At 39.9% G+C, this 15577-nt stretch overlaps 1 protein-coding gene across 2 annotated transcripts in view; it reads right to left on the minus strand.

Annotated features, from left to right (window-relative positions):
- LOC149309712 (RNA-binding motif, single-stranded-interacting protein 3) overlaps window positions 1-13881 on the minus strand; it is a 575089-nt gene extending 561208 nt beyond the window's left edge. For both annotated transcript variants that reach the window (XM_089531314.1, XM_089531316.1), the window contains exon 1: window positions 13446-13881. In XM_089531314.1, coding sequence (XP_089387440.1) covers window positions 13446-13520 — 75 coding nt within the window. In that variant the 5' untranslated portion in view covers window positions 13521-13881. The remainder of the gene's footprint in view (window positions 1-13445) is intronic.
- Between the last annotated feature and the right edge of the window lie 1696 nt (window positions 13882-15577).

A 15577-nucleotide genomic window follows, 5' to 3' on the forward strand; every position in this document is an offset into this window, starting at 1 on the left:
TCCCTCTTGGTAAAGGCTTATCTTGACTCTTCAGTGATTATCAAACTAACTTCATCATGGCTAATTTCATATATATAAAATTATAACATTTCTCAGTCATACACTAGCGTATAATTTAACATTTGGGTGGTTGTAATTTCTGTTTTAATATATGTTATACCTGTACATAAGTACTTAAAGCATGTAAAGGCTGTTAAACCAATGGATGTCCCAAAACATGACCTCTATGCCACTCAAAAGATCTTGTACACTGAGATTATAGTGAAAGAGTCCCAACCGTCCATTTTAATGCCAGCAAGGTTACTTCGCTTCCCTTTTTTTAGAACTGTTCTGCATCTCTGTTTCACTTAATTAAATGCCTGTTGAATATTTCACCAATGCCATTTAGGTATACACATGGGAAAAACATCTTTGCAATATAGTCACATGATGGATTCAATTACATATGCAGTTTGGGTTCACAATGTTATAAAGATGCCAACATAGAAAAGAATGAGCTATGAACAAAGAAATGTTTGGTTCGTATCCAATGGAAAGAAAAGTTGAACAACTGTTTTCTTATATAAATTTTAATCATTCTGGAATGAGGTCATTTCCCAGTGCAGCAACATAAAAAAAAATCAGCAATCACCATGCAGTAACACAGATAAAATATAGTATATGTCATAGAGAAATTTATTGTTCCTGCAAAAATGATGCAATAATGCCACAAGAGAACAAGTACTGAAATGTGATATTTTTGTGAAGCATAGGCATCCTCTCCCATGGGACTATTCAACAGATGCAGCATTTAAGTAAATCCCACCTAATAGAATCTTTTTTATTCTATTTTAAATTAAACTTAAATTAAACTTAATTGTTGCATTCAAATTTCATATTGATGCAGCATAGCATGTTCAATCCAGCTTTTTTCCAGACATAGGCCCATTACTAAATTATCTGACGGTCGAAGTAGACCACCCGAAAGGAGCAACCTCTGGCTGCAGTCAGACTAGAACCATAGCAATCGCATGGCCCTCATTGTTTCACGGACATTCTGGCTAGTAATGAATTCATTTGTAATGAATACCTTTTCCACTAACAGACACAAATAGGGCTGGGTCTACATGGGTCACAATACTCTGGCAGAAGTCTGGAGCATTCTGACTGTGAAGCTGCCTCAACACCCCCCCCCCCCCCCATTAACTTGGGAATTCCATTGCAAAGCTGGACAGCTCTTTGCATGTGTGTCCCAAAGTGCATCCTGCCACCACCCCCTTTGGAATGAGTTGCTTACTCTGAGGTCAGAATAAGACATCCAGCATCAATCACATGGCTGAGTACTTCAGTTTGACCTCAAAGAGAGTGACTTGCACCAGAAGCTGTGGCAGCAGGAGGCACACAGGATATATCGTAAAGGCTGCCTGGAGTTGCAATGGTGGGATTAAGATCTTTTGGGAAGGTCCAGGGCAAAAGGTGATTTATTTAAAACTGCTGAAAGGATAGTATATTTCAGGTTCAGTACTGAACTGTCTGAACATCATCTGGACAATTTGCACCAGAACCAAGGAATGGGCTCTGTGTTCTCTTGACCAATTGTGATGGGAATGGTAGAGATGGTGTCTTATTTGACCCATGCAGACAGGACAAAATTACATAATGATTACAATTTCTTTGGAGCTATAATCCTAAGATTTAAACTACTTTTATTATTACAGAGCATTGAACTCAATACATGATGGAAGGAAAATACCACACTGTTCAGATGTTGGCTCATGCTGTACCTTGTGCTGTTGCCTCATGCACTGTTGTGGGTGCTGAAATAATAACATGGACACAAAGAGAGAGTGTTTTGTACTATTGGCCCACAGCTTATAATATTGTTTACTTAAGCTATTCCTGGTTTGCAAGTAATCAAATGTTTTTAAAGTAGGTAGAAGTATCTAGTTACTTTTGAGACAAGGAGAATAAAGTGTTGCTATTTAAAAATAGCAATTACAATACTAACTAGTTACAACCTGGAGCTATAAGCATAAATGATTACTTCACAAAAGAAACTTTCCAAGTTCTGCTCTTATTCCACAAGTAACATTACAAGTTGAAGGCAGGAAGCTCATCTAAGAGGCACAGAGCAGGTTGCATAGCGTACAAGCTCTGCCTTCTTACAGCATCTCTTTCTTGAAGTATCCATCTCACTGTCCAATGGTAGGTTGGCCCTTCTTCCCAGCAAAGAAAAGCCCCAAAAATAAAACCAGGGTGTTCTAACATGCAGTTACATTACATGTAATGTGTTTTACATATAAACTATTTTCTTGGTTGTATATAAAAATGTTACAATGTCATTTGAGGCTTGTCTGCTCAGACGTGAGCCCCAAAGAGTTCAGTGGGCCTGGCTTTCAGGCACATAATAAATAATAATATAATAAATTGTTTATTTATAGACCACTTTTCCTACAATCAAAGTGGTGTACAGCATATAAAATAGGTACAATAAAATAAAATGGGACATTAAGACAATTTAACACACATTAATACAAGTCACAATCCAATGTCAATTATCTAAAAACATACAATTCAAAATATTAAAATCCCAGGTATATATACATCGTAATCAATAAATAGGGGAAGACTTTTATTACAAGGAATTGGGAGGATAAGCTTGTAGGAAGAGGTAGGTTTTTAATGCCTTTTTAAAGGCCTCTACCCTTCCACTAAGGCGGATCTCTTCTGGCAGAGCATTCCAAAGAGAAGGTGCTACTGCTGTAAAAGCCCTTTGATGGGTAGCCGCCAATCTCATCTTAGGATGGTTGAGTAATAATGTACCTGTTGTTCTGAGAGTGTGGGGTGGATTATGCAGGGAGAGGCATTCCCTCAAGTAACCTGGGGCACAGGATTGCAGCCTTGCTATTTTATTGTTTGGCCCTATGTGAACTCTGTGAAAAATCAAATAAGACAGGAGACAGAGCAATGTCTAACAATATTGCCTAGCAGTACTGAGACAACAGAACCTTTCTCCTGATTACACTATCATTTAACCTAGCCATCAAAGTCATTTGCTGCTTACCATAGTTCTTCTCTTTATTTTTAAGCCTTTAGATCACCTTTTTACTCAGTCTCATTTTGTGTCAAGAGCTATGTGAAGGTTGAATGCTCACTTTGCATTTCTAACAAGTTTACTCAGCTGAGACAGTGAGAGTTAAAAGAGCAAGTGTGAATGCTAGAAAAATACAAGCTAATAGCATAATTCATTTTTATATATTCAGTGTGGGGAAAGGATTAATATTAACATAGTATACCGTCTTAAAAGAGCATGTTGCCTAAAATGGCCAATATTTATTTGCAATTCACTCTTTCATAATGACTTGTTTGTATCTCACTCTTCTGCTAAATTCACCCAGATACTACATAAATGCAACATATCTATAAAAAGTATGAGTATAACCAATTTATAAAAGAAAGAGGGGAAAAAACACTTTTAAGAAAACAAACCTAGCAGCAAGAAGGCTAAACTTTCACAACAAAATTGGTCAGAAGTACTGCCAGCACTTGGGAATTAAAAGTACATTGGAATAAAATCAACTTTGACTGCTAAATAAAGAGATATGAAGAAGCAGCTTCCCCAGATTAAGACCACAAGAGTAATCCAGAGTTATGGCATCACCACATAAAAAAGACCCAGTCACATATTTTCATTCAAAGATAGCATCTACAGCCAAGCCTGTCACAAGCATCTTAATTTCTGTACTGGTTTTAGGCAGGTGTCCAAAAGGAATCAGTTTGTTTAAAAAAAAATAATTATATCATATCCCATATCTGGTCAATGAATAAAATCTGGAAGCTGAAGGGAGGTTTTAAGTCACCTGAGAACTGTGTGCAGATTTCATCTACTTTATTCAGAGTAGAATTAAGCCTTACCATACAATTGCAAGTCCATTAATTTTCCTGATCCAGAATGTGCCCCTGAAGAAAGAGGTTTCCATGTCCTTGCTGAGCTTACAAAAACAGTATATGTCAAGGTTGGGAATTATACACACACCCATATGTTGTTGTTGAACCTCAGCTCTCTGCACCCCTTACTACTGGTTACAATGCTAGGATTCACACTTCAACAACATCTGGAGGAGTGCATGATTCCCACCCCAGTCTCTGTGCACAGTAGAATGATACATAGGTGGGGGATTGGGTTAGATATATCACACATTCCAGACTGAATGGAAACACAGTAGCACAACATTTGTACTTTGTATATGCCCCTTCAAACAGGTGGTTTGCATTGTTCACTTTAACAGCTAAACCACCTTTTCATAGAAGTATAGAAGATTGGACTAGTTCCAGGCAACTTCTTTCTTTAACAGATCACAGTTGCCTAAAATGGCAATAACAACTTTTTGGAAGAGCCCAAAAGTAGCAGCATGTGTACATGGACATCCCAAGACATTTTGCTGTGTATGGTGAAGAGCAAGATGGTGTCTTGTTCCCTTAGCAGAAATGTGAACAAAATTGTATACATTTCAACTTTCAACGAGCAAAACATAGTGTAACAGTACAAAAAGCCTCTCCCAATATGTACGTACATAATAAGTATTTTAACAATATAGGATTAAATAACCTCATCTGCATCCTCTTGGTGCTTGAGGGGAATATTACAAAAGCTCTTATTCACACATGTTTTTGATATTACCGTATTTAATCATGCACAGCTGTAGTTTATGAGAACCCTTACAAAACAACTTAATGAAAGTCTCAGAGCAAATTCTCAGGAATCTTTTCTTACATTTTCTTCTTTCCCCCCCCTCCCTCCCTCACACACACACACACACACACACACACACACCGTATTATATTTTTTTGTCATAGGATCAAAATTAGGAACAATTAAGAAGCTGATCGAGCTACTTATGACAAAACAAAGGAAGCTACAGGCATATTATGAATGAGTGTTGAACTTTCTTTTTTTAATGTATATTTGGCTGAAGCACATCAGAAGCTTTGTTGACTTGTACCCCAGTTCTCTCTTTTCCATCTTGTCCACCTGCCTCTTTCGTACTGGATCCACATTCAGCCAACAATATCTGAAGCAGAAAGTGTAATGAAGGCTACATCTCTGGAATGACTTTGAAATGGTGCTGCCAGTCAGCATAGATTTGGGATGGGCAACTAGGACCAACCTAGATGCCAAGCTCCTGTGGGATAAACCATGGGCTACACTTCTCCCTGCCAGGATCAATAAATATCAAAAGTGGAAGGGACTAGAAGTCATTTATGGTTTCAAAAATAAAATCAGACATCTTGGGGGAGTGCTTTTTTTGGCCAGAACAAGGCACATGGAGTCCACATATATTGTTTTACAGCATAACTGTCCTTTTATGGAACACAATTCTCCTAGCTTTCATATATATGGATTGCAATTATAGGGCAAGCAAGAGCCACAAAAAAGGATGGGGCCACATGTAGGCTCCATAACAAACTGTAGGACATGATGATGACAATGTTTATTTGTATCCCGCCTTCCTCCCAGTACAGGGACTCACGGCGGCTTACAAATCTAAAACAGTCCAAGTTAAAACACTATGGCCTTTTACAGACAGCCAAAATAAAGCTGCTTCGAGTCACAGTGGAGGTATGGTGTTTCAATGATGCATGCCTCCTAAGAGTCCAGAAGTCACACCAAAGCCACGCTCCAGTCTTTAGGGCTAGAGTGTGGCTTTGGTGCAACTTCTGGACTCTTAGGATGCATGCATCATTGAAACACCATATCTCCACTGTGACTCGAAGCAGCTTTATTTTGGCTGTCTGTAACAGGCCAATAAAACATGCAAAATACAAGTTTAAAAAACAATTAACCAATACAAACAATTAAAAACATGTCCTTATTAAAAGTTAAAGTTTAAAACTCTTTAAAACAAAAACAAAACAGCATCCCTGTCATGTGAAAGCCTGGGGGCATAGAAACATCTTTACCTGCTGCCAGAAGGACAGCAAAGATGGAGCCATCCTGGCCTCCCTTGGAGGGAATTCCAGACCTTGAGAGCAACCACTGAAAAGGTCGTTTCTCTTGTTCCCACCAAACATGTCTGAGAGGGTAGTGGGACAGAGAGAAGGGCCTCTCTCAATGGCCTCAATACAGGTAGATACGTTCCTTCAAATAGCCTGCACCCAAGCCAGATAGGGCTGATATAAGCAACTTCTTATATTCCTACAACCAGGAAATAATGCAGTTATCAAAGTTAACAAATTGGTAACTGGGGATGGATACAGGGAGCACATAATACCCCTGTTGCAACAACTCCTCTGGCCATCAGTCTGTTTCTGGGCTGAAGCAATTCTGTTGTTTATGACCTAAAGCACTGTACATTCCCCATTCAGGTTATCTGAAGGACCATTTCCCTTCTATGAGCCTCCCCATGTCTTGAAATATTCTGGGGAGGCCCTTCTTTTTGTCTCACTGCCACCACAAGTACATTTGGTGGGGACACGGGAGAGAGTCTTCTCCATTTCTGCTCCCAGGCTCTGAAAAACCCTCCTTACAGAGGTGAGACTGGCACCTTCCTCAGTGTTATTCCATAGGCAAGTAAAAACCTTTTTGTTTCAACGGGCCCTTGACTGCCCAACTGCAACGGGGGAAAGGATATGTCATAACATGGCATATTGTGTAAATATGTTGTTTTTCTTTCTAATGGCCATACTTTTAATTGTAATGCTATTGATAGCTTAGTGTGATCTAAGAAAAAACTTTTGTACGAAGTGAAGCTTTGACTATATCTTTTCTAACTTTTGCACACTGCCTTGAATCTGAGACTGCGAAAAATGCAGGGTAACAACAACAATATTTAGAGATGAGATTATCCCATCCTGGGTAAATTGCTATGTGACGTCTTGTTTCCCATAAGGAAGAGGCAGCAAGAAAGCAACTAGCCTATCAGAAGGCCATGGAAAGAGAGAGCTCACTGTGTATTCACAGTTCTGTGTATCCATTTTAAATCTATGCTTTTCTTCTCCCTTGATGGACTTCAGATGCCTTTGAACATGTTTGTATATCAGCTTCAACTTCCTTCCGGATGCATGGGTGTCACAAAGTAAGACTAAGATTCATCCTAGTTGTTCAGTGTCACTTACCACAACACCTGATATGACCTCAAGGTGCTCTTTTTAGACAGCTGTCCTCATCTGGCCTTTATACAAATCAAAGCACATTTCTCCTGAGAGATATTCACTCCAGCTCAAAGAATTAAAAAAGTATCACAACTCCTCTTCCTTTCTCCATTTGGTTATGAAATGTACAGAAGGAGATTCTGCCTAATCCTCTTGTACACTGAACAAATATTACTGTTGACTCTAAAGTATGCACCATGAGTAAAATGATACTATACTGGGTCCTTGGTATCTGTTGATGCTTGGCTTGAGTAACACCCCTCCTCATGGATACCAAAATCAGTGGATGATCAAGTCCTATTATATATAGTGGTGTAGTAAAATGGAATCCCTTACATAAAGTGGCAACATCAAAGTTTGCTTTTTGGAATTTATTTTTAAAAATATTTTCAAGCCATAGATGGTTGAATCCATGGATAAAGAATGGAGGGCCAAATGTATTGATAATGGATAGTTGCTGTAGCAAGATCTTTATATTCTGTACCTCCGGGACTGGTATGGAAATGTGTGTGCATGTATCTTTTCTGCAGTGACTTAAACTGTTTTGTGTGGTTTTGTAAGAGATGTCCCTATGGCAAATACAGAAGGATGAAGTCATCCTGACACCAAAATGTTATCCCCTTGTGAACCAAATGTTTTATCATAATAACAATCTGAAGAAAATGGTCCATTGGGACATTCACAATAGTTTAAATGGGTTGTGCCCATTCTAGTGAGGGTGAGCAAGCAGTGATTATACAAGTCAATGAGAAACAAGTTTGTGTCTCCCAGCTTTCAAGAGAAACATATTTCAAGCTTCCATATTCCATTTCAAAACAAATGGCACTGAGCCAAGGGAATATATTAATCCAAATACTTTACTACAATCAAAGGTCAATCCATTATTATCCATGCCTTTCAATAAAAGGATGCTGCTCTGGCAACGTGAAAACGGAGGGGAATACTACAGTTTATCAACCCAAAGAAGGATTTAAGTGCATACCAACCACATTCCTAGAAATTTGTTTTTTAGTCTATTTGCACATATTTATCTCTGCTTTGGCACTTGAAGCTCTAGCAAGACTTTTTGAGCCCTGGCAAAAATCCAAGCTGCAGATGGTTTGAAATGCAGCCTGAAATCAGTGTGCTGTTGATGAAATACTCCTTACACCTGACCCCTACTTCACACCAGGCGCCAAATACAAGCTGAACACTAGCAGTCAAAAAAAAAAAAAGCTTTGTCAGGGATCTTGGTATCTGGAACTCTCTCCTCCAGGCATTCAGTAGGGCCAGATGGCCAAAAGTGGGGAAATGCAGCAAAGTAAATAAGCACTTGATTAGTCAAAGGGAAAAGAAGGAAGGAGATGGATGGACTTGTGGTGGTTCTTTGTTTTAAAAAATAATGACGATATAAAAAGGGGGGATTGCTGATTTCACAGAAGTCAAACAAGTCATCTAAAATTGTGACTTACATTTTGTTTAAAAAAGTAAACATTAAAAAATACACCCCCCAAAAAAGACCTTTCAATATATCATAGAGTATTTATTTTTTTCAATTCTTTTCATATGAAATTACATTCACGCCGGTTGATTTGTGGATAAGCAAACGGGTAAACACACACATACATAGAGACATTATATGCATACGCATGTATAGATATACACAGACAAACACATCCCTCCATTGATAAGCAATTGCCCACCTCATCTTTCGAAGTCACAAAGCTACTTTTTCTCTAAGTTCCCGAAATATGTGATTTTGGTATTACAGGGATTATTTCATTTATTTTTGTACAGATATGTTGGAAGATGCCGATTCAGTAGTGATTCATTGTTTATATTGTATGTATCTTATTTCTGAAGCTTAAAGCTGAACAACAAAAAAGGCAATAAAATACCATGTGACTTAAGGCAACATTCAAAAGCAGCAAAAGCAAGCAATGGATTAGAATTGAAAATCCAACACTGCTGATCTGAACATATATGCAATTAAAGTACAGCGCTCCTTCAGACAATTCCACAATTGAAATACTAAATCTAATATCTATTAATGAAGAACTATGATCTGGAGCACTCACTGATTAGGAACACCCTCAAAAATAGTTTTAAGACCCAGAATTACTTGCCAATAACTTGCTTTGACAAAATAATTTCCACTATATACGGTAAGTATCAACTCCTTTGGTCTTATCCACCAGTCACCAACTCAAAGGATATCACTTCCTTCTCATCTGAGCAATGATTTGCACTAGAGTTCAACAACATAGCTAGATCATTCCTTAATTGTATTAATTATGAGAACAGTACAAAAACATAGTAACAATATTGTATTTTAAGCATGAGTTCAGACCATGTAATAAATCACCCTCTTTCTGCATCTCTAGCGGATATGCCTTTGAAAATACAGTTTTGCAGTCTAAAGCCATGCATTCCATTTTACAATGGCAACAAAATATATTTATCTGGTCTCTGATTCACAACAGGCCTAGAATACTTATTCCTGTTAGGAAAACTTTGGCCATGAAATTAACATAATTAAATGTAAATTAGTATAGTCAGATAGTGCCACATTTGAATTATAGTTTTATTACCATCTTTAAAATACACAGAAAACAGAGGGATAGTTTGCAAAATATGATCTTTGCATCAGAGTAAATTAAGTTTCCTTACAACTAGTAAAGATATTTCAATTTCAAAGACAAAATTTTATATTCTGAATACTCAAACCAAACAACATGCATTTCATATTAAATACTAGATCAAGGATGTATAGGTGACCCATCATATCACAATGGGATATATATATATATATATATATATATATATATATTTAAGTAAATGCTGAAATTAAAATGTCATATGAGGATCATATAACCATATTGGGGGGGATACCTTAACTATATTAAAAATATGTAGACAAAAGAACAATATGGAGACAAACATTAAAGATCTATTGTAGCATGAGAGCTTTGTGTGTTACACATTAACACCTGTAATGAGCCAGTGTAATATCTAGTAACCAAACTGTTACTAAACTATGAATTTAGTAAACAGAAGTTCATATCAGTGCACATTAATTCATTGGACTCATTTTGTTCCATTTCCTGATATTAACTGTGATGTTAATATAATCCTGGAATGGCATTATATAATGTATTATTGAAGAGATTTGTGACAGAAATAGGTGATTGCCTTTACAATTAATTAGTTGCCCAAAATATGAGTCTGACAGAAATGATGATGCTAACTATTTCATTGTGAGCAACAAAAGCTAAGAGACAGCCTGAAGGTAACAAAAGCCAGATGCTGCCCATCTACACTGTTTTAAACTATTTAGCAATATAATGAAGAATTGGGTGGGAATGTACGTGCATGTACTCACACTCAGATTGTATTAATATATCGTCTACGAGACATGAAGATCTCTCTTCACATGCCTCTGTGTGTGTGTGTGTGTGTGTGTGTGTGAGAGAGAGAGAGAGAGAGAGAGAGAGAGAGAGCACACTCACGAATATGAAGAAAAAAAACTTACACCTCTAAGTAAAAATCTTTGCATTATATAGTATTAAGCAGCATATAGCAATGCAAGTGTTTACAGTGGATGCACCTCTCTAACCCAAATCCAGGAGGAAAAAGTAAAATAAAAATTAATTTGTACAGATAGTATTTATAATGTCAGCTGCTCATCTGAAAAGTCCTATTTGTGTTAATAGACATCTACAAATAAAGCCTCTCTCTACCTTTACAAACCACAATTTTAGTAAGATTTTCAAAAGAACAGCACCAAAATATATTAAGAGAAACCTAAACCATGTCCTTGTGCAAAAGATTTTTAAAAAACCACCTATTTGCAAGGTTAGGTTTTCCCAAAAACATATTTGGCTAAGTAGACACAAGGAGTTCCAAATTGTAAGACTAGCATCATTTAAACCGCATGAGTAAAAGACAAGAAATGTCCAGTGTGTCTCATCCGCTACTTCAGGCTATTGTTCTTTCTTTTAAAAAAACATAATCCCCATGAATTGCTTTATGTCCTTGGCTTGCCAGGTTTTGAGGAATGCCATGTGTCTATACCCTCTTCCTTCAAATAGTTAAAAGCTATATAAGCAATATAGCAGTCCAGATAGCTACAGGCTGCTCCTGCTGAAGCAGCAGCAATATGTACTAAATGGCCACAGAGGTAAAATGCAATTTGAATCGACCTTGAGAAGAAGAAGGCAGTGTGTGTGTGTGTGTGAAAACAATTGTTCAAAAAGCCTAAAGGCTTTGATATTGCACAAAGAAATCTTGCACACCACAATATACCAAACAACTTAGTGCTAACCACATTATAAATGAAAGGAGAATCATTGCACAGAGAAATCCTGGTGTCCCCTTGACTTGAGGATCAACTCCCAACGTTACTGTTTTATCAAAGCTAGTTCTTCTATGTTATTGGAGAGCTGCTGATAAATACAAAGTGGACAGTAATTTCCCAAGTGAAGAAAGTCAATTTAGCTACAGAGAACAGTGACAATCTTGCCACACCTAAAATTAAAGTATCAACTACCCAGTTGTGGCCCCACTCCCCATAAAGCACCACAACCTATGAATCTTAACCGATTCCTCAGACATAGGAAAGTTAGCTCTCTCCCGCCAAAGAATAGCCATGTACACCGAAGTTCAGATTTCTGAAGTCAATTTTTAGAATGATTTTACATGGACAATAAAACAATGTTCACAAGACAGGGCAGCAAAGCTTGATTTTAGAAAGTTCATCAGGAGTGTAAATTGAAGAAAAGAGCCACTGTTTAGGGAAAAGACTGATGCTATTTAATTCACTGTGTGGTGCATTGCACTTCAGTCTTATTCGGAAATAAAGGCCTGGCTTGCTATTTAAACACACACATGCTCCATCTAATACAATACAAGAAGGAAGCCCTGGTGCATATGTTCCTCACCCTCCCTCCTCCTCCCCAAAATAGTGAACACCTATTTCCAGGGCTTTTCAGTGCAACAGTGTGTGTGATCCCGCTGCGATCAATATTTCATGGAATGTGTTAAAAAGGCACTCCCAAGGATTTTTTATTAGGTCATCTCCTTGCCCTCCTATGACCCTGGCTGCTCTCGCATATGGGTCAAATTAAAGTTGGAGAGTACCCACAGTGTCTCCCCCTGAGGCCAAAGGATCCCCCCCTCTTGTCTGAAATGCCACAGACTAGATCACCTCCAGACTCAACTCATCCAGCCCAGCCAGCCCCATGGCGACACTGTCCAGATGGATCACCTCCCTGTCGCACAATGTGGGGCACCCCTGCTTCAGTTTATTTAATTGCACACCCATACATCTTTGTGTGTGTGTGTGTGTGTGTGTGTGTGTGAGTATGAGAAACTTCAGAAGGCATGTATAGAGAGGTGTGTGTGTGTGCGTATATATATATATATATATATATACATATACATGTGTGTATGTAAGTATACACACACACATCTCTATACATGCCACAAAGGTATGTGTGTATATATGTACACACATCTCTATACATACACACACATATATATATAGGTATACACACACACGTGTGTATATATATATGTGTGTGTGTGCATACACATACGCATACACACATATCTATACATGCCTTCTAAAGTTTCCCACACACACATACACTGTTGTGTGTGTGTGTGTGTGTATATAAAACACACACATCTCTATACAGACATATAATACACACACAAACACACAAAAATATACAGTATATACATGTGTGTGTGCATACACACACAAACCTCTCTATAAATGCTTTCTGAAATCCTCCCCCAAGACACAAAAAAGGAGAAAGAGCTTGGCAAAACACCACTGCCTCCCCCCTTTTTCTTTTCCCAGAGACTCCAGACCAAATGCCTCCCTCCTGACCTTGCCCATTTTCATTTCCCCCTCCCCTTGGGCTTGCTAATATGAGTTGTCCTCCTTCATGATGACAGAGGAGAAGCCACAGAGAGAGAGAGAGAGAGAGAGAGAGCTTGTAATGTATGCCAGCCTAGCTATCCATCACTCCCTTAAGTGCCTAATGGTCTCTCCTCTTGACACTGCTGCAGGGGCTGCATCCACTTTGGAGAAATAACCCGGTTTGGCAGCGCTTTAACTCTTTGTCTGGCTCTTTGCTATGGAATTCTGGGAGTTGGAGTTTGTTGTGGGGCCCAGAGCGGAGCTCCGCTCCGCTCTGGGCCCCACAACTAACTCCAACTCCCAGAATTCCATAGCAAAGAGCCAGACAACTTAAAGCGCTGCCAAACCAGATTATTGCTCCAGAGTGGATGCAGACTACCCCCACCCCACCCCCGCTGACCCTTACCTTGGTTTGGAGATAATGAGGGTAGTAGTAAGTGTACTGGGGGTACATTGGTTGCTGTTCCAAGCGTTTGCCCATGTAGCTGGAATCCCGTGGTCTCCGAGGCAGAGGAACTCGTGGAGAGAGCGAGGGAGCGAGGGGCTGCAGTGTCTCCCCCAGCAGCCTTGCCTCCTCCGCCTCCTCTGATGAAACCCCTTTATTCCTGACAGGACTCAGAAGGAGACACACACCGAGACAGAGAGAGGCTTCTTGGCCAGACTTCTGGATCCTCTCCCCGCCCGAGGTCCAGCCGAACCACCACCAAAAAGAAAAGAAAAAAATCCTCGGTTCTTTGGGGGGGAGGGGAAATAAACCAATGCTGAATAATAATAATAATAATAATAATAATAATAATAATAAGGTGTGTGTGTGTGTGTTTGCAATCTTGAGGTGCTCTTCTCCCCCTTTCTCTTAGCAAAGCCTAAGGAGGAGGAGGAGGAGGAGGAGGAAGGTCAATGGCCCGCCTTTCTCGAGGGGGGCGTGAGGCGGGTTCTTATTATTTTGCTTTATTTTCGGAGGAAAGGATGAAGGGCGTCCTGGGGAAGCAACTCCGGAGCTTCGCAAATCGCAATCCCTCTCTCAGCCGACGTTGGGGGGAGGAAAAAGAGAGGGAAGGGAAAGAAAAGAAAAGGGATGATGAGGGGGAGAAAAGGAAGGGAGGGAGAAACGTCTGGGCGGGTGAGAGCCTCCTCTTGTCGCCGGAGTTGTGGCAGCCGCTTTCCTTGTTGGCATGCAAACCCCAAAATCCTGGGTGGGTTTGAACTCCCCCTTCCCCAACCCACCCCCCTCAAAAGCTGAGCCTCTCCCTCCTCCGCCAAGACGCAGCCCCCAAGAAAGCTGCAGTGTGTTCCTTCCCAGAAGCAGCAGCAGGGGAAGAAGAAGCAGAACAACTCGCCCGCCCGCCTGGCTGCTTGGCTTTGGCTCTCTCCCTCTCTCTCTCTCTCTTCTGCTTGGCTTGGCTTTCTCTCCTGCTCGCCAAACCCCGCTTTCCCTCTGCTGGCTCAACGCGTGGTTGCCACAGTGCTCCAGAAAGCGGGGTTGAGGGGCGAGCTTTGGGGGGGGGGGGGGCTCCATTCATTCCTCAGCCTTTTCTTTCTTTCTTTCTTTCTTTCTTTCTCTCTTTCTTTCTTTCCCCCCAACACATATTTCTCTTCCCGCCCGACAAAAGTCGCCTCAAAAGTTGCTCCCCCAAAGACGCCTTTTGAGGCAGAAAATGGTTGTTTTATTGGAAGAGTGGGGTTTAGTCGAATGAAAGAATTGGGGGCAAATAAAGTATGTTCAGCCTTTGCGTTTTTCTTTTAGCTGCAGCGACAGAGAAATACTTCGTCTTGAAACCCCTCTTTCTCTGCCCACGGCTCCATGCTATGGAATTCTGGGAAGGATAGCATGGAGCCGTGGGCAGAGAAAAAGGGGGGGGGGTTCAAGACGAAGTATTTCTGCACCGAGGATGCCGCCTCAGAGTCTGTCACACTTTTGGAGCTCAAGGGAAAAACCCCTGCCTGCCCCTCGACCTGTGGGGTGTGTTTTCCTTTTTGTGGTGTGTGGGGTTTTTTTTGTCTCTGTACACACATTTCCTCCTCTTCAGGAGGCATTTTGCCATAAAAGGCGCCTTCCTTGTCCTCAAAGGTTCTCTTCTTGTTCTTCTCAGGGACTGCCATGGCTTTCCCGCCTTATAATGATAACCAAAATGACCAACTCTCCAAAAAAAGAATCCCTGAGGAGAGACCTTGTACCACCTTTGAGACTCACTGAAAAGTTGGCAGCACGAGCTTTTGTAGAAGGCTTCGGTCTACTTTTCCTCAGATGCTTCTGAAGAAATAATAATAACAATAATAATAATGTATTTATATTTCCCCACCTCTCCCGAATGAACTGAGGCGGGATTGCAACCCATAAAATACGTACAAGAACACATCAATAAAATATAATAAAATTAATTACATTAAAACTAGCTCATGGTCATACAGCAATACAGTAGAGTGAAGTCTAGGGAGTTTATCACAAGGAGGAATCTCTCTTAATTTCGAATGAAAAGAAAGTGGGGCCAGAACGCATTCACGTGAATTCGCTACTTTAGTGAATTTACATGAATTCGA

Source organism: Sceloporus occidentalis, unplaced genomic scaffold (genome assembly GCF_023333645.1).
Source record: "Sceloporus occidentalis isolate IW3139 unplaced genomic scaffold, rSceOcc1.0.p SCAF_7, whole genome shotgun sequence".
Lineage (NCBI taxonomy): Eukaryota > Metazoa > Chordata > Lepidosauria > Squamata > Phrynosomatidae > Sceloporus > Sceloporus occidentalis.